General features: G+C 46.7%; 1 protein-coding gene and 1 long non-coding RNA gene across 10 annotated transcripts in view; both read left to right on the forward strand.

Annotated features, from left to right (window-relative positions):
- Positions 1 to 14,330: 14,330 nt before the first annotated feature.
- Positions 14,331 to 15,112, forward strand: LOC144130036 (uncharacterized). The gene is made up of 2 exons (XR_013313938.1): positions 14,331 to 14,507; positions 15,044 to 15,112. It is a non-coding gene; the product is annotated as an uncharacterized LOC144130036 (long non-coding RNA).
- Positions 15,113 to 16,794: 1,682 nt separating this feature from the next.
- LOC144127790 (choline/ethanolaminephosphotransferase 1-like) overlaps positions 16,795 to 18,526 on the forward strand; it is a 54,988-nt gene continuing 53,256 nt past the window's right edge. For 2 of the 9 annotated variants that reach the window (XM_077660705.1, XM_077660699.1), the window contains exon 1: positions 16,805 to 17,242. In XM_077660705.1, the coding sequence (XP_077516831.1) occupies positions 17,006 to 17,242 (237 nt within the window). In that variant the 5' untranslated portion in view covers positions 16,805 to 17,005. Of the gene's footprint in view, positions 17,243 to 18,526 lie in introns of all 9 variants that reach the window. The other 7 variants (XM_077660702.1, XM_077660701.1, XM_077660697.1 and 4 more) reach the window with 7 other exon arrangements.

Raw genomic sequence — 18,526 nt, forward strand, 5'->3', positions numbered from 1 at the left:
TATGCGCTCTGGTGGCGCACGTGCTCATACGGCCCGCCAGCTTGTGCGCTCTATCCTTCAGCCACGGATAGTATATCAGGCTCAATTTCAACGTCTCACCCGCAGACAGTGGGACTCCCTTGAAGCTATCAATCGTGAGGCTATGCGCGTCATAACATATCTGCCTCGTTTAACACCCATACCTGTGCTACAGGAGTTCGCCCAACTTAATACACTCAGTGAGATCATCGACCAACGGGTGGCAAATAGAGCTCGAAAACAATCTCTCAAACTTCATCGTTTAAAGACACTTCCACCGTGGTCCTATTGCCAGCTCACTGACAATCGCCCCACTGTTTCCCCGTCGGTATCAGCAGCGTATCTGCCTGAAGGGTGCATATTATACACGGATGCATCTCATTCTGCAGAGAGGGGAGTTACTGCTGTGTATAGTCCATCTCATCCGCATCTCAACTCTCGCGCGACGTATACTGCGGATACGTGCACTCCCCTGGCATTGGAACTTCAAGCCATTTACAATGCCATTGCTTCCCTTCCGCTCGTTCCAACATTCAATACAGTTCACATTTACACCGACTCCCGCGCCGCCCTTAAACAGCTGAAGGCTGTTCGACGAACGTTCCAGATTTCACAATCTATTCATGTGCTCTGCGCAAAGTATCCATGTCCTGTGCGCATACACTGGATTCGCGGCCATGCCCAGGATCCACATAACATTCAAGCGGATGCTATGACTCATCTTCATACATTAGACGATCCGCCACCTTCCTCTCTTCCCCCAGATCCGTTCCTGTCCCACGTTTCCGATTCCGAAGTTCTGCGCCAGCGAACACGCGCTCTAATTCCTCCGTGTTCGCACCCTCTCCCCCGTAGTCTTACTCGGCAGGAGGAGGTATCCGTGCGCCGGATTCGGGCAGGGGCGGCTCTGACACCATCTGTCCGTCATCAATGGCGTGCCAAAGATCTGCCACTACCTGACAGGTGCCCTCACTGTGGCGCTGCACCGGACATATGTGATGTGCGGCACTTGTTGTGGACGTGCCCAGCGACGGCTGCTATCAGAAAACGGCTCCTCAGGGAGGTGGGCCTGCGGTGGAACCGCGAAAGTGACTTCGTGAAGTGGACAATGGACAACCGTTTCATTAACAACCTCTGCGACTACCTCAGCGCAACGGTTCTTCACTCCTTCTTTTAACTTTCAATCCCGTGCATTCCTTCCCCCCTTTCCTTTTTCAACTTATGCCTCATGGCACACTTCTCGAATAAAAAAAAAAAAAAGCTATACACCGCAGCGGACACGGGACAGAGAAAGAAGACGACACAGGGCGGTACTTGCAACTAAAATTTCATTTGAAACTTCATGGCTTTATAAAGACAGAGGCACGTGTGATCCTACAATCAAGAAAAAAGGGGGAATGAAAAGCAACAGATAACAAGACCTAACTGAGAACAATGCACATGAAAGATATGCGAGTCACAATCTACAGAAATCAGACTTTAAAACGTTATGCAATGCTCATCATGCGAGTCACAATCTACAGATATCAGAAGTGTTAAAAACCGTCGACCGCATGTGGAAGCATGAAAACCACAAGACAAAGGAAGAAAACGTCAAAAGGAAGCAGCCCAACCTGTTGCCTGTCAAGGAAACCCGTTCTTTTTGGAGGATGGAAACCGAAGGCGAACTAACGCATTCATCCGGTTGCGAGCGCAAGATGGCAATGGCCTCCATAATCTCTCTCTCAAGCTGCCCTTTCCTTCTTCCAACAGTCTGGGTCTGGCTAAACTGAGGCCAACAACCCCGACACTTGCGGCAATGAACAGGCAGATTCGAACCCCCCGCCTTCCCCCAAGGAACGCGCATGTTCTCTCAAGCGATCATTTAAGCACCTACCGGTTTGTCCAATATAAAAACGCCCACAACTGAGGGGGATCTTGTAGATTACCCCTGTTACACATGCGACACGCTTATTTTCTTCCAAATGTTTCTTGCCGCAAGTTCCTCGAATCGAGTCCCCCTTTCCCACTAGATTACATAATCTAGAGAGCTTACAGGGTGCCGAAAACACAATGTCGATGCCATATTTGCCTGAAATCTTTTTGAGATTATGTGAAACCCTGTGCAGGTAGGGAATGACTTCCACTTTTTTCTGGCCGGCTGGTTCTTGGGAAGCAACTCCTTTTTTCTTTTTACGGAGCTTATTGGCCACTGTTTCAGCCACCGTGGTTAACAAAAACCTCGGGCACCCTGCCTTTTCCAGCCGCTCTACGCTCCGATGCGGTGTCTAGCTCCTTCATGTCTCACCGACTGGCCTACACACCTACCCTCCTACGTTTCCAATGGCTTCATTAGCAGGCACGCCCACGGGCCGGCTGATTTGTGAGGCAGACGAATTGTTTGCAGGGAGTGTTATCGAGATTATGCGTACGGGTTTGCGAAATCCGCTTATCAACGCTTCGGCGTACTTGTGTAATTCGACCCGCGTGATTTTCCGGCGTTCTACAGGAACCGGCCAGGTGGGAGTACGAATCTTAATCCTGGATTATGGCGGGGAGCTAACGAAAAATTAAAAATTGGTTTTGCAAGAAAAAGAACGGCGCAGTATCTGTCTCACATCTCGGCGGATACCTGAACCACACCGTAAGGGAAGGGTTGAAGGAGAGACTGAGAGAAAACAGGAAGAGGCAGGAACGCCGGCAGTATATTTTAGGCTGGAGGGGGGGGGGGGGGGGGGCTTGAGCAAGTTCTTTTTACTTTTTTTGTTTATGTACCTAGGTTTTTCAGGTATTACAATCCAAGTTTGGCGCGAGAGAGAACAATTAACTGCGTGAAAAAAAAAAGTTATTTCCTTATGCAGTGTTTCTTTGATCGCTAGATGGTGCATATTATACAAGCATTAACAAGAAAAAAATTACAAAATGAATTTTCAGTGCACACATATTTATTGACATTTGACAAATTTACAGGCGTTCGCGCATTAACAAAACCATAACATAAAACAACAGTAAAAATACCACAATACAAGGAAACGCGCTACAGTACATGTATACAGTTACCAGTAATGCACGCAAGCAGCAGATATTTCAGACAGTGTTGCTCTTCCTAGGTGCTTAGGCGGGACCAAACGTTGCTGCTCGCTCCGCTATTCTGCTCACAAGCTCCCTGATGACGCCGTCTAAACTTAGGAGCGCCGTCCTTTCTTTGTGTATATGCAAAATCAAAAGATGCGATAACCTCTTTTGAGTAGGTCGGTTGCGCAAATACGTTTTAATTCTGCGCAGAGCACTAAAAGAGCGTTCCCCAGAAGCGACAGACGCTGGTTTGGAAGAGAGAAGCTGAACATACCTCACGATCTGAACCATCAACTCGCGAATGTTTTGCGATTCCCTTTGTAGGATCTCCAAAATGCCCAGAGTTGTGGTAGAATCAGCAGCGCTTAGAAGAGTTGATAATAGCATAAACTCGCCGAGAGTCTGCACAAGTCAAAATCAACTGCATGCACTCCCAAAGTCGCCTCTACACTCTAAGAAAAAAAGGAGTGGTCTTAGTCCTTTGAGGGGGTAAATCCACTGACGCTGTGGCGACCCCCTTTTGGTGTAACGTTACACCTTCGTCGGGGGACTAAGTGCGCACAGTGTAATGTTTAGGCTGTTATCGGGGTAATGTTATTCCGTCTGGCCAAGTGTAAGTATAACCCCTTGATGACTAACTTTACCCCTCCTCAGAAAGACTAACGCTTAGGCCATGAAAGTGTAAACATATGCTTCACTTTCTGGTGCATGTTTGCGCCCACTCGGAATAAGCTTATGCTCAATCCCAGGGTGCAAACTTATACTTGCAAGGGCTACCGTTAATCCTGTCTAATGAGCTTACTACAACCCTCCTACAGAGCAACTTTGCACCTTATCAATTGGCGTAAAATTGCTCTGCAAGAGCATATGGGTTCCTCTTTTAGGTGCACCTTTACGCCATGTTAGTAAGGGTAACGTAAGCGTAAGCTTACCCTCGCAGGGGCTATAGTTACCTAATGAGTTTTTTACAACGCTTCTATGGTGCAACTTTGCACCACGTCAGTGGGCACAACATTGCTCTGAAAGTGTGTATGTTTTGCTCTTTTAGGTGCATCCTTACGTCTCTTTTGGACGGGTAACGTTACCGTCCAGAGGAATGTAACCCATATTACAGTGTATTGTTACAACTTCTCGAATGTAAGGCACAGACACGTTCGCTGTGATACTAGGTATCCATTGTTATTAAAGTAAGTAAGATCGTTTTTGGGCCTGTAAAGAAAACCACTTCACTTTGTAGGTGTTGGTAATGGTGCATTTACTTTAATGTATTACACACATCGAAACCAAACGCAGCATTACAATACACCTACAGAACAAAGCTGCTTGCTGAAAAGGCATGATATGCACCTCACTGCCATCAAGTTCACAGATGTTTTTCTCTTCCACATTCCTGGTTATGTTCGTGTTAGTGTGATAAGATTGTGGCGTGCCGTGCTGCACTTCAGAGTGCAGTTTCGGACTCCAGTGATTGTACACCAGTATGCACGACAGCGTTTATTTCTTACTGAATTTAAAATGGCAACATAACTCAGCAGTCTTCTGTCAACGTCATGATGACATCCATTCTCCAAGCGAACCTGTGTGACAAAAAGAAATCCTTGAAACATGACGGGCAGTACACACATTTAACGCATAAATTGTAATTATAAGATCAAAATTTAATCTGCGACAATTTGGTCTGAAGCGCGAAGGCGTATGTGTGGTGTTTTCCAAGCGAGCATGCTGTACAGGCCAAGAAATAAGTAAAAGAATGAACAACACGAGCTCTGCATACCAAATCATGATACTGATTGAAGAACATGCATGCCCCACCAGCTAGACCAAACTAGAAGGCTCCTACATTTGGTGTGCAGTACACATATCTCACATGCAGTGGAAGTATAGAGCGCAGCTCCCACTTCCGTAAATGGCCTAGTTTTTTTTAATTACAGCGTTCTTTCGGCGTTGATTCAAAGGGGCCCGATTTTGCAGCTGAAATATGCAAGACATAAGAAACCGTACCGCAGTATATTTGACGCTTGTAAAATGATAAGCAGGGCGTCTTCACTCACCCCGTTGCTATCGTGCATGCAGTGGTGCTACCATCTAGTTAGAGTCAGTGTATGACCATGGAACATTTTTTACAAACAAAAATGACCTGAAGTGAGCTCTTGTTCAGCTGTTGTCCAGTTATGCTTTTGGCGCTAGCTAGCAAAATTGTGGCTGAATTTTTGCGCCTGCGCGCAACAAAAGCGTATGTGCACTGAGATAGTGCGTTTCTTTCTGCAACAACTTGCAATATTATATAAGTCAGCTTCTTCAAAAGGATGTCTTCCGACCAAAAGTACTCGTTTACAGACAGCAGTCTCGCATTTTCAGAAAAAGGGTGGATTCCCCTTAATTTATTTCGGGACCGACTAACCCATCTCCCCTTTCGTGGCAAGAACAGGGAGTGATAACGAAGACGGTGGTAAATGTCTCGAACCCAGAGGACACTCACATTCTTCGAGCGAATGAAAACTCCGGATGGCCGCCCACTGCCTGCAGCAGAGTGTAGGCAGAAAAAGGAGGGATACCGTCATTCGTCACAGAGCAGTGGGGAGTGGGTTGTTCCTTGTACTGGCTAGGAGTGCGCGGGGGAGGGGGAAGGGAAGGAAGTTAGCGCGACGGTGTTGTTCAGTAGAAAAGTTTTAGAAAGTTAAGCGTGAGGTAGCTCACTACTTCCGGCGCACAGGAACAAAGGCCCATTGCCTTCTATTCCCTGGCTAGCCTCTACTGCAGTGCTACCGAAGGTTGACTGCATGAGTACAATTGTACTCTTGATGGCTCTCTCCAGGCCACTTTGAAGTAAACTGGCGACATTCCTGAGTTTACTAAGAACAGGGAACTTCACTCTTTTCGTTTCCACAAAAAAATGCGACAGTGTCGTCCGGGAACGAGACCTCTTGGTTGGAAAACAAGCCTTGCGGAGAAGCTGACTTACACATTTCTGCAAATGGTCTATTTTGCAAGTTGTCAACTCTCGTGAGGATTAAGTGACTTGAAATAGCGATAGAAAAATGTTTGCGGGTGAAGGTTAAGCAGGGCCATAGCAGCAGGGGGCAAATGCTCGAGTTTGGGTAAAAAAAACAGGCCCTTTTTCTGCATTAAAAAGAAGAGAAAATCCTGACCGCGCCACTCAGCTGCATCTGGAGAAAAAAAGATGAAATATGGCTTTGTGCCTCATCATAAAAAAGGTTTGTACTCCAGTTTAATCAATTATTAAACTTCAACCACTCAGAGCAATCATTAAGGTTCTGAAAGAAAGTAGGACTCACCCTCTGAAGCTAAAAACCACATTAGCTGCACTCATGCTTGAGGTTGCATGCATTTTGCAACGTACACCCGCCGCCAAGAGTTCAAGAAAGGCGACTGTGTCGAAAACAGCTAATTGCTTCGTATCTAAAACTTATTACTGGAGATTCAACGGTGCATTGCACAATTTGTACCATGACAATTAATATCTATTCTCAGATCCATGAACTGGCGAGGACGAAATTGAGTTGTTTTACTAAAACTGAACATGAGCGTAATTCCCTACCACCACGCGCCCTCTAAAAAATACAAGCAGATAAACATTCGACCGTACTTACCAGGACTGATATGGCGTCATCGCAAAGTTAGCCTGTTGGCAGGCTATCGAGACGCGTTATTCGCTCGGCGACTGCACACCACAGGTACAGATAGCTAGACAGGCACTGTCCAGAGACGCAAAGTGCAAACTGCGCCCTGCCGCAGCTTCCAGTACTAGGCAGTGACACGACCGGTAGCGCTGTATTCGCGGAAGGGCGAATGAGCGAACCCACCCGTCCTCTGCACCCTTTCTTTCCCGCCCCTCACCCTTTCCTCCTTTTGTGGGCAGATTTTTTCTTTTCCTCTTTTCGTTCCGGATTCCGCGTGTCCCCCGCGTGTGCTTTCTTGGTGGAGGGATTTAGCATACCGGAGACATACTACCGGTTTTAGGTACGCCTGTTGTGCACGTGCGGTGGCCCTTCCCGGCCGGGTGCTTGCTTCTGCGCATATGTAAAAAAATTCCTTGGTTAACTGTCGGCATAAAAAGTCGCCTGTTTTCTTGACGGCTGAATACTGAAAAAAAGTGTGCGGTAGGAAATATGCCGAATGTACATAAGCTCTGCGCTTCTCGCCTCTAAAATGGCAGCCACTATGAAGGTGGTGCAAGCGTGCTTTAATATAAGTTATTTGAAATATTGCGTATAAGTTGGAAAATGAGCAAGTGCACGCACTTGTGCGGAAAAAGCCTGTTTTCGGATTCTGTTCCTGCTAATTCTTACATGTATGACAAATTGCTACTACTATTGCTAGAAAGAAAACTAAAAGTTGACAAAGCTCCGTTATATATCATTCTTCAACACCTTACGGAAAATAAGTAACCGAGTACAATTGAAATGACTCCATCAGAAATGTATATGAATACCGGAGTGAATTACAGTCTCAGGAAAGTAACGTAACAATTACAGAAAACTAGGCTGTTACTCTTTCGTTACTTTCCTCCCAACATTTATAGTTCCATGACACAAATTTACTCAGACTGCAGTGAACTGCAGCAGCTTGCTTGATGATTTATTCTTTTAATAAACTGCACATCTCCAACCAAAATTTTTAATTTTAACCCAACGTTTCCAGGCTGACCCAACGTTTCCAGGCTGACCCAACGTTTCCAGGGGTGACTGAGGGCTTTAGCTAGTGTCTTTTAAGTATAGAGGGGAGGAGGGGTTCAAAGAAATGACAGCTGTGATGCGAAAGGCATGGTGGAGGGAGAGAGGGCGTTAAGGCTGTTAGTCACGTTGTCGCACTGTGGGGAGGCGGTCAATGGCGACGTTGTTTTTTTTTGTTGAGTGGAAGAGCGAAGTCCCTGGGCATATACTGGGGGCAGGTTTCCTTTTGTGCGGTTGATGTTGTTCGGGGTGGTTTGAATGTGCCAGGATTCCAGAAGGAGCCTTTTGTGGTAATTTGTTTCGGTTCCCAGGATGCGGGTTCCTTCGAAGTTGATTCTATGGTCGGAGTCCTCGGAATGTTCCAACCAAAAATTAAAATTTTTGTTTGGAGAAGTGCAGTTTATTACAAGTCTTCAAACCCAACCAGACAGGCAAATCTGTCAAAATGTTTAGTTTGCAATGATTTGTTCTACGCTATTAATTTCCGAGGGCAATTGTTTTTCGAAGCTGCGGTCAAAAACATTCCTACGTTTACTCGCGAAGCGATCAGCGGCTGCACTGATCACTTTTAGAACACCTTGCGTCGATTTTGGGTGTAATGAGAGGTGAGCTGCGGCGCCATCTGACAAGACCGCGGGGGGGGGGGGGGGGGGGGGGGGGCTACAGAGCGGTCACGTGATACCTCTCGGGAGGAGAACTCCCATAGAAGACGGCGTTCCCCCGGTTGTGGTGCGGACATGATCGTGCGCGATGCTTCTCGGCAACCGGTCTGTGGTCGCTCGGTCACAAAGAAAACTGCTTGCCGTCAGGAAAGCGGTACCTTTGGTTCCAGCTTTTTTTTTTTGGAAAGAAGGAACTGGTTACCTGTAATCAACTACAGAAAAAGTAAATGAATTGCCTGGAACTTTGCCGTTTGAAAAAAAAGTAATAAATTAATCACAAAATTGCAAGAAAGTGCAGCTGATTACAAGTAATCAATTACATGTAATGCGTTACGTACAACTCTGGTACGTATCGTCATATCTTCTATACTTTGAAGCCGCCGCGGTGGCTCAGTCGTTATGGCGCTCAGCTGTTGACCCGAAAGACGAGGGCTCGATCCCGGCCGCGGCGGTCGAATTTGTGTGGATGCGAAATTCCAGAGGCCCATGTACTGTGTGCTGTCAGTGGACTTTAAGATCCCCAGGTGGTCGAAATTTCCGGAGCACTTCACTACGGCATCCTTCACAGCCTGAGTCGCTTCGGGATGCTAAACCCTCATAAACCATGAACCATCCATGCTTAGAAAGATCTTCCAAGCGTTATTATTAAATAACGGCCAAGAATATGTGCCAGATATCAAAATCAAGCAAATTTCAGCTTGTAGTTGTCACAGGAGAGCAAATCAAGCCAATGTATACTAAAAATACTTAGGCACACACACACATATATAATCAATAAAATGTGCATGTAGAGATGGTCCACAAGATGTGGGACACAGATTTGTGCGCTGACCTGAACGTAGTGAAATTTGCTCAGTCAAAAAGCATACTTAATAAAAAATAAGTTTCACAACGCTCTTGCAGTGTTCACACGTGTGTCTAGGATTCACGCTCACTTGCGCTCGCATTAGCAAATCAGTCGAGAAGCTTCTAATGCGGGATAACTTCAAACCCTTGAGTGTACTCCCGTGAGCAGGAAGTCAGCGCTGTGCATATACAGCAAGGACAGCACGGAGAGGGGTTAGCGTGGCTTCCGAGCTGCGCGTCCGCTTCTCTATCCCGCCTTCGGTTAGTCATCCGCCGGGTCACTGAACGTAGACCCTGAGGGGACAAGTATTCCTAGGGAGTGTTAACATTGCCCCGCGTCTGCATGATGATTCAAGTCAGAGCTTTCTGCGCAGGAGCACAATAGCGCTCGGCGTCGTACATCGGCGAGACCAGGAACTTCGCCGAAAGAATGAAGCAGCACAAAGCGGATTAAAAATCTGGAGAAGCGGACTCGCGACAAAAAACTTTTTGGACTAATTGCTGCAGTGACACGTGGCCAAAGGCGCCTTCTCTCTCCTCTTTCCTGCCCACCCCTTGCTACAGGAATTTGCGAGTGTGCCATGAGAAATGTGGGCTATAACAAAGTTTGAGCACTCTTTTATTGATTACACCATAATTATTTATGACAAGCACGTTTTCTGCTTTCTGTTTTTCTCTTGGCGTATAGCATTCAAAAGTCATTTTCAAATTTAATTGAGAAATAAACAAAAAATTCCATTGCCAGGGAGGAGGAGAAAGCGTCAGAGGACCCAAGACTCCTTCCCACAAATCAGTAGGTTCATCTGCGTATGCGCCACTCAGCATTTCCCTATTTCTTTCTGCTCCTTTGTAAAAGATTACCTTGGGCTCACCACCAGCCCTGTTAACGGCGAGGCTGTCAAGGGCAAATTGCATTTGCGTTATCACTCGTAACATAAAATGAAGTATTATGTAAAGCACGAATGTCCTACAGACGAGCGTGAGCTTATGGTGGAAGTTTAATCATGACACTACATCAGGGCCCGCCGATGTTGCCATTACGTGCAGCTGAGCGGAAGGGAGGAAATATGCACTGCTTGAAACGGACACAGATTAAATGCGCATAGAACGTGAGCGTTGGAGCTGATCGCCGCATCATGTCAAATTAAAGCATGGAATGTTTTTAGTCGTACTAGAAACAGTCTATATGGGAAAAAGATGTAAGCATTTGAATTCCGTTTTGAGCGTAGACTGCTAAGCTTAATCTTTTTACTTGATGTATTTGCCACACAAGAGAAATCAACCATTATATAAATTCTTTCCCGCCCCTCTATGAAGTCGGCATGCGCATCGAGGCACTTCACACAAAATTCTCCACGAGCGCCCCATCGCGTCATGCGAGCAAAGTATAATCACCCCGCTGTTTTGGGGGCAAGAAAGGACGCGCAGTTATCAACACTGGTAGAGAGCGTAAGTAATTTGTAAGTTTTCTAAAAGGGGGTAAGTGATCAGTAGCGTGCTTTTAACGGGTGCAAAGTTATTCCTAGGGTCCTCTAAATGGGGTAAAAGTCCTTTTTACCCCTTTCTCACACCCTTTTTTCTTAGAGTGTAGTTCATTTGCTGTATACCGACTACCTCAAGCGGCGCTGGTTGCGATGTCGTATAGATTTACGAGCTGTTTCATGCCCGGCTGCTCAAAAACGCCGTTTTGTTTCACTTATGATTCCGTCGGCAGTAGCGATACTCCTGGCGCAGCGCGGCCTTAACGGCTGGACAGGTCTATCAGTCGTTTCATACCTCGCAGGAGGTTTTGTCGGCCTTGATATACGAGCTTCCTCCAGGCCTAGGTGCGCTGCTGTTGCGCTCGTGTGCTGCCACAGCTTCTAAAACGCAGTTTCAGAGCGGAACTGAAAGATCGCCTCGCAGAGAGCCTCTGCTGCCTTTTTTGCACCTGCGGCGCAATATGTTGCGCTCTGGAGAGTCCTTGCTAATTCTTCAAGAGGTCCAAAGAAGGCTACGGAAATGTGGATACTCAACAAGGTTTCAAATTTCTGTAAAAGCCGATCGTAACTTCTAAAAATAGCATTGCTGCTTTCGGTCACTGAACCTGGTGTCTGCAAGAGCTCCATGGGTGTTTCTTGGACTCTGGCGTAATTCTCAACGATTCTTTGCGTCGACTTGTCTCTAACGGTCCATCGCGTCGGGCAAAGCGGCAGTAAGATATCTGGCCTTGATCCACTCTCCATAGCTGACTCGCGTCCTGTGCAGGTAGGAAGCTCTGTCTCTTGCTTTGCAGCGGACGGCGTGGTTTTCGGCGAGCTGTCTTTGTGAACCATCACTTGGTCACAGCGTCACAGCTGCTGATTGCAGTTGTTGGAATTGATACGCAGATGAGCCGGCACAACGTGGGCACCGATTGAGTGCTGCATGTTAACTGAAAAAAATTATCGCTGTATATGGTAGTTTGTGCATCGAGGATACCTGATTACGATGTATGAGATAACCTCACATTTTCATGTCCCTAATCGGTGGTTTCACTAGCTATGGTGTTAGGCTGCTGAGCCCAAAGATGTTGGATCGAGTCTCGGCCATGGTGGCCGCATCTCGGAGGAGAGCAACTGCAAAAGCGCTCATGGGCTGTGCGTTGTATGCGCACAGTGTACCCATTTGACCAAGATTAATGCGGAGTCCTTCGCTATGGCGTCTCGTATTGCCCATGCGCCGCTTTGAGTCACAATACCTGCCTTCCAGATTTAAATGAACTATATACATGGATGTGTGCGAAAGTTCCAACTGGTTTATGGAACAATTCCCAGTTGATTCTAGCTGTGACCAAATGGAAACTAGTTTGAGCAGTTAGGATTTTTCCCCTTGAATTCGACTAATCACATTTTAAATGTGAACTGTGCTTTTGTTTCATTCTGGAAATTTATTCGATGGCAAATAAGGTTTCATGTGCTTACGTGAACTCAGGGCCTGTGTATAGCTGTGGTTCAAGGAGAGGGCCGAGTCGGGCTGGTTGGTTCATGTTGAACGGTACGACGAAGCAGCGCTGACGGGCGGGACGGAAGAGGAGACAGACACAAGCGCTGGTGTCTGTCTCCTCTTCCGTCCCGTCCGTCAGCGCTGCTTCGTCGTACCGTTCAGCTGTGGTTAATAGTCATCTGACTATATGGTTTACTTCTGAGCCTTGTATTGAAACTTTAACATCTCCAAAGACCAAAAAAAAAGGTGAGGGCGAGGGTCTTCTTCACATTCCTCAGATTGCTTCAATTTCCTCACCACCGCACGGCTCAAGCACGAACCATGTCATGTGGACTGTCAAGGGTTTTTAAACGGGATATCTGAGCTCAATATTTCCAGTTGCGGATAAGCACACCTTAAGTTATTTGCATGCACTGCAAACCAATGTTGCTGAAAAATGAATTGTGTCATGGCAAAGAATATATTTGGCTGAAAATAAGACGGAGCCAACGCAATAAAGAAAACAAGCACCATGGATTTTCTGTTCCATACTAATCCACCGCTGTGGTTAATGATGACCTGCAGCGCTGTCAGTACTTGCATTTAACCCGCATGTCTAACGAATCTTCTATTTCAAAAGGAGCAAGACTAAGCAGACATGTATACTCAACTATAATAATAATGAAAGCGCAGATAGAGCGCTACATGCCTGAATAAGCCCCCAAAAAGGCTGGAACTGTCCACGGAAGTTGACAAACGGCACCGGCCTTCCTTGATCGCGGTACAAGCTTCCGCCAAGCTCCCTAAAGGTCGACTCCCAAGGCCCTTCCCAAGCGCTTCTTTATATATAGCCACTGTAATGGACCACTTTTCCAGTAACGTCCTGTGCATGCGCAAAGCCTCCTCGTCGGCCAAGTTTGACGACTGAATTTTTGAATAGGAGAGCAGTTCGCTGAACGTGCTTTTCCACGACATCCCCTCGATGCGACAAACTACTGCACAATAATGGACCATTTGGAAAAATCTGTAAGTCAGCTTTCCGCAAGGCTTGTTTTCCAACCAAATGCACCCGTCCCGAGACGACACTCTCGCATTCTTTGTGCAGTCGGGTTCCCCCTTCTGAGTAACTTCTGGAATATCGCCATTTGACTTCAAGACGGCCCCAAGAGAGGGGGGGGGGGGGGGGGACCACTGTCAACGTCCTGTAGCACCGCAGTAGAGGTTAGGCAGGAAATGCAAGGAAACGGGCTTTGCTTCCGTGACGGCAGGAGTGGGCTACCTCACACAGGGACTCTGCTCCTACTAAAATTTGTTAGAATTTTCTGCTGAACAAGTTAGACTGACCCCGCACCGTCGCGCCAACATCCGTACCCATAGCCCGAACAATGAACAGCCGAACAGCCCACCAGCCACTTGGCGACGACAAAGACCGGTCTCCCCTTTTTCGTGCGCCACGCTGAGTGATGACACATCCGACTCACAAAGACGACGGTGATTGGGACTCCCGGAAAACTTCCCTTCGCAGACGTTAATGGACTTCGCCACATTTTAACAACGGAAAAGCGAAGCCAGCTCCCTGCTTCTGCTGCTACTGCGAATTGGTACCTGCGCCAGAGTGTTTTCATTGTTAAAATTGCCGTTCTATACGAAAACCAAAATGAGGGCTAGCACTATAATTCATGCCTGTTCCAGTTGTGGAAGTCTTCAACGTGTAGTTTCCTACTGGGACTTCATGGGAACGCGGAGGTCGTAAGTTAGGTTACAGCAAAATAAATGTAAACAAGGCAGGAATTCAGGTGGGGGAGGGATGAGAAAACTTGGGGGGGGGGGGGGGGGGCTGCCCTCCTCCCTGTTGCGGCGTCCCTGATCGGGTACGCAAACGAAAATTTAACAAAACAGATGAAGCCAACAATTAACGCAGCTAAACACAGAAGATGAAGTGCACTATAGATAACTAAAAGGATAAAAAACGACGATGAGCGAGAATGGTGAAGCCAACAAAAAACATGGGTAAACGTATAAGATGAGATGCAGTAAAACTGAGAGAGAAAGACAAAGGCTGCGTTCCAATACTCCCAAGTAGACGGCTACTTAGACGTCTAGCTGGACAGCCGCCATCTTGGGACGCGTTCCATTTCTCGGCGAAGCAGTCTCATAAGACTGCTTCGCCGAAGTCCACATCGATGCAGGCTAACTTGCTGTCTAAAGATGGCGGAGCTGATATACGCGGATGAGCGAGGCGTGCTCTTGCGGGCGTCGGACTGTACACGGAGTATAAAAAAGGAAAAATGTGAGTCATTCCATAATGTTATTTGGTACGCAAACTAGTGGCTAATTAATCTTCGTGGACGTGCGATTCCTAGCAGTGAATCACGCAGGAGAAAATCGTGCAGTTGAGAGCTTTGCTACAGCAGCGGACGCTGTAGGTCTGTTTACGTGATCCGGACGATGCCGGATCTTGATTAGCACTTGATTTTAGAGAATACTCGTCGCTGTCGTTGGTTTCCTCGACGGGCGTTAAGACGGCTGGCGTGACGGTTAACAAATGTGTTCTTCTGTTGCTGTATTAGTTGCATCAACTCTTTCGCGTGCATTCTTTTTTATCTCTACACTCTCAGAACAAATACACCGGCATGTTGCGAATTGATTTTAGTCGTTGCAGGATTAAAGATCGCTGCTGTATTTAGGTCTCTCGCTGTCTTCGAGTGCCACGTAGGGCAGACAGCGGGTTTAATGTCACGTATGTGTTTTCCTGTTGCAGTGTATATTAGCCGTATCGTATTTCGCGCATATTAATTACAGTCTTTCGTATTCTTATGTTTACAGGACCGTCTGGACGAGCACGTTCGAGGAGCATGTACAGTTGAGCATCAATAATAAAAGAATAATCGCATATCTCTTTAGCGTCGTCTTCGGAGAGCGGTCCCGTCTGCTACAAGTAGACTGACCGATAGGCACATCCACCAGTCCGGTTTACGCGCAAATTCATTCCAGAAGAAATGTGTAAACTTGTTGAAAACACGTTTTTAATTATCTTTATTGCTCAGTTTGTGAAAAATAGTAGTACAACTGTTCATAAGCTTTAGTTACATTATTATGCCGCGAGGCGGCGTGAGCACTAGACAAGTTCCAATACATGGACATGACTGCTTCCTAGACGTCACACTAGACGTCTTGTTAGACGTCTAGAGTATTGGAACGCAGCCAAAATACAAAAAAAATGAAATTCAACAAAAAATAAGTCTAAAAGCAAGAAAAAGATAGTAATAAAATCGATAAAAGGGAGACTGGCGAAAAAAGCCGATAATGTAACTCCTTTGTAAAACCAAGATTAAGTCAGACAGATCCAGAAAGAAAGGCTAACTCCAAGAAAATTCGTGACCTTAAAACTGGTATCTGTAGCGTGCGCCCATCTCGTCTTTTCTTTTGGCACCCAAGTTGCTGTATACATGCGTTTGCTTTTGCGTGTGCATATATGCTTTTGTGCCCCTTAAAATGTTCGCTTAACGTGCATCAACTTTCTGTATTATGTTTTTATTGCTTCATTCTTCAGATTTCTCACAGCTAGAGAAAAATTCAGCCATTATTATATGCTGCTGCAGTAGTGCTACGTACTGTACATTGTGTGTTAAATGGTGCATACATATGCGTCTGCTGTTTGTATTCATTTAGGTGCAAAGAGCACGTCTAATAAAATGAAATTACATCTGTATTGCGCAGCTATTTCCTGTTATGTGGGCAGTATCGGGCAACCTTTTGAATTCATATTTCCTTTGTGTGTAAAATTCTAGTACATTTCATGTAAACAGGTAAGTCCAGGATGGCCGAGCCAGCATGGATTCAAACGAGTGGACAGATGTATTACACCACCTGTAACGTAAGCATGTGCCTGAAATTTGGCACATATGTGTGCTTAGATGCATGAAGGCTGCATGAAAAAGGAGAAAGAGTTTTATTGAGCCAGAGCCGAGAAATCGAGCATTAACATTTTGGGGCTTTCCCTGGGACGCACAACTTTTTGGACAGTTAGTTGTGGGGACGTTTTTTTGGATGTGTTCGGAAAAAATGAGCACCTCCTGGGGAGATTCTAAATGTCCCGATGGGCTATTTTGGGGAGATTTTGAGGAGGTTTTGTGTTTGTTGGAGGACATTTGGCCATCAATGCACCCAAAACGTACTCAGAATGTCCTCTTCGGGATGAGGACGTTCTGATCATTTTAAGACCTCCTCAGGACGTCTGGGGCGCCATTTCCTTTCTCCAAAAACCAATTTCAATTTTTCTCTATGAGCGTTATGCTAACGTGTTCCCATTAGGCTGGCGGGGAGCGTCTGCTATTTTACCGACACTGTTTCTTTCCTGCGCCGCTAGGTACCGCATTGCTTCACACTGCTGTGGAAAGCAGCGGGGCTGATTTTTTCAAAGCATTGGGGTTTGAAGGAAAAGTAGATTTTAAGCGGTTAGAAGTATCCAAGTGAAGGTTATCTGATTGGTGGCTAAAATCAAGACAAGAGTAAAATTTCACAAGTCATGGCTAAGTGGCTTGAATCACCGTCCGATTTCAAGGGTTCAGCCTTATCAATCCACCCATCCATCCATGCGCCTTATCCATCCATCCACCATCAGGCGAGTTAGCCAATAACGAGTCGGGCGTTTTCCCTGCAGCGTCGGCCGTGCACGGTGTGACCGCGTTCCTTTCGGCTTTGTTGTGCGCCAGGCTGAATGTGTTCCGGGAGTGATGGCTGCAGCGGCGTGCAGTAGTGAGTAGTGAGTGCGTCCCGCAGGCCGCCATGATCTTCGGCTCGAGTGACATCCTGAGCCAGCAGCAGCTGCGGCGGCTCTCCGAGCACAAGTACAGCTGCTCGGGCGCATCGTTCGCGGACCCTTTTATGCAGCCCTTCTGGAACTGGGTGACCAGCAAGTGCCCCCTTTGGCTGGCACCGAACCTCATGACGCTGTCGGGACTGTTCGTCAACATCGCCACATCGCTCGTGCTCGTGTGGTACAGCCCGACGGCCACGCAGGAGGTAATGCATGCGTTGCGCAACTCCCTGCTGCTCCCATTCTTTTTATACCGTTGCTTCGCGTGCATAACGGTCGACGGTTAATCGCGCAAGGCGCCGCAGTGACATCTCTCCTTAAGTTGACGTCGGTGTGGGCAGTGTGATCCTCGAGGATGGGAAAGCCGTTGCTGGGAAAATATTTTACCAAGAAACTTTATCCCATTACATTGCTTTCTGCCCTTTTGCGTGGGACCACATTGGCAATGTAATTTTGGCCTCACGTGCAAGAACTGTGGCCTTTGTGTGAGGCTTGCATTAAGGTAAGCTGTTGGGTGATGAAGGAACACCGCGCATCCATTTGTGGGTGCCTGTTCCCCTCTCTCCTGTGCCTTCATAGTGTGAGGCTTATTTGAGTTGCACCACTTTTTGGCATTGTGATGCTCTCCAGAGAAAGAGCAGTGAAGGGTTATCGGTTGCATAATGACTGCTGGTGTGAGTTCCCCATGGGAAGTGTTTCCTGAGGAAATAACACGGAGACAAAAGGAGGCCACCAGGCACCATATGGGCAGAAAAAGGTCACTACTACCGCACGTTGCTTACCTGTTGCATATAGCGAAAAAGTTTACCCCTCACTTAGTATTGTAGAGCGGGAACAGGGGCAAAGGCGGAGATGAGGCACACACACAAAAAAGGCACCTACTTGCCCAGTGGTAGAGGTTATCTTTTCAGCTGAGCACAGTCTAGCCCGGTCCCGTTTAACAGTGAACCAGTACAAACTTGCCCAAATTGCAGCCTTAAGTACCACATTCAGAGTGCATCAGGGACAGTCATATTGTGCTGGCACAGATGTCGCCTTTCAAATGTTTAATAAGTGATGGCATAGCACAAGAATGCATGCTACAACTGCTTTGCTAAAGCCTGTCATTAGTCCAGTCTGGTAAACATGCCACATTTTGACAAAATTTGTTATGCAAGGTACTGCACAACCACCTGCTTACAGGAGGCTAAATTCGGAACACTTGGCTATAAGAGTTAATGGACAATACGTAAGTAATTTGTGATTCGCTGATTCCTTTTGTGATTCCTTTGTAAGTCACTCAGGAGATGAGCTGCAAAGCATGATCAATGAGTTAGACAGGCAGAGCAGAACGGTAGATCTTAAAATTAACATGCAGAAAACCAAAGTAATGTTTAACAGTCTAGCAAGGGAACAGCAGTTCACAATTGGTAGCGAGGTGCTGGAAGTCGTAAAGGAAAACGTCTACTTAAGGCAGGTAGTGCCCTATGGTATGAGCATTTCGCTGGTTC

The sequence above is a fragment of the Amblyomma americanum genome, chromosome 4, assembly GCF_052857255.1.
Source record: "Amblyomma americanum isolate KBUSLIRL-KWMA chromosome 4, ASM5285725v1, whole genome shotgun sequence".
Classification (NCBI taxonomy): Eukaryota; Metazoa; Arthropoda; class Arachnida; order Ixodida; family Ixodidae; genus Amblyomma; species Amblyomma americanum.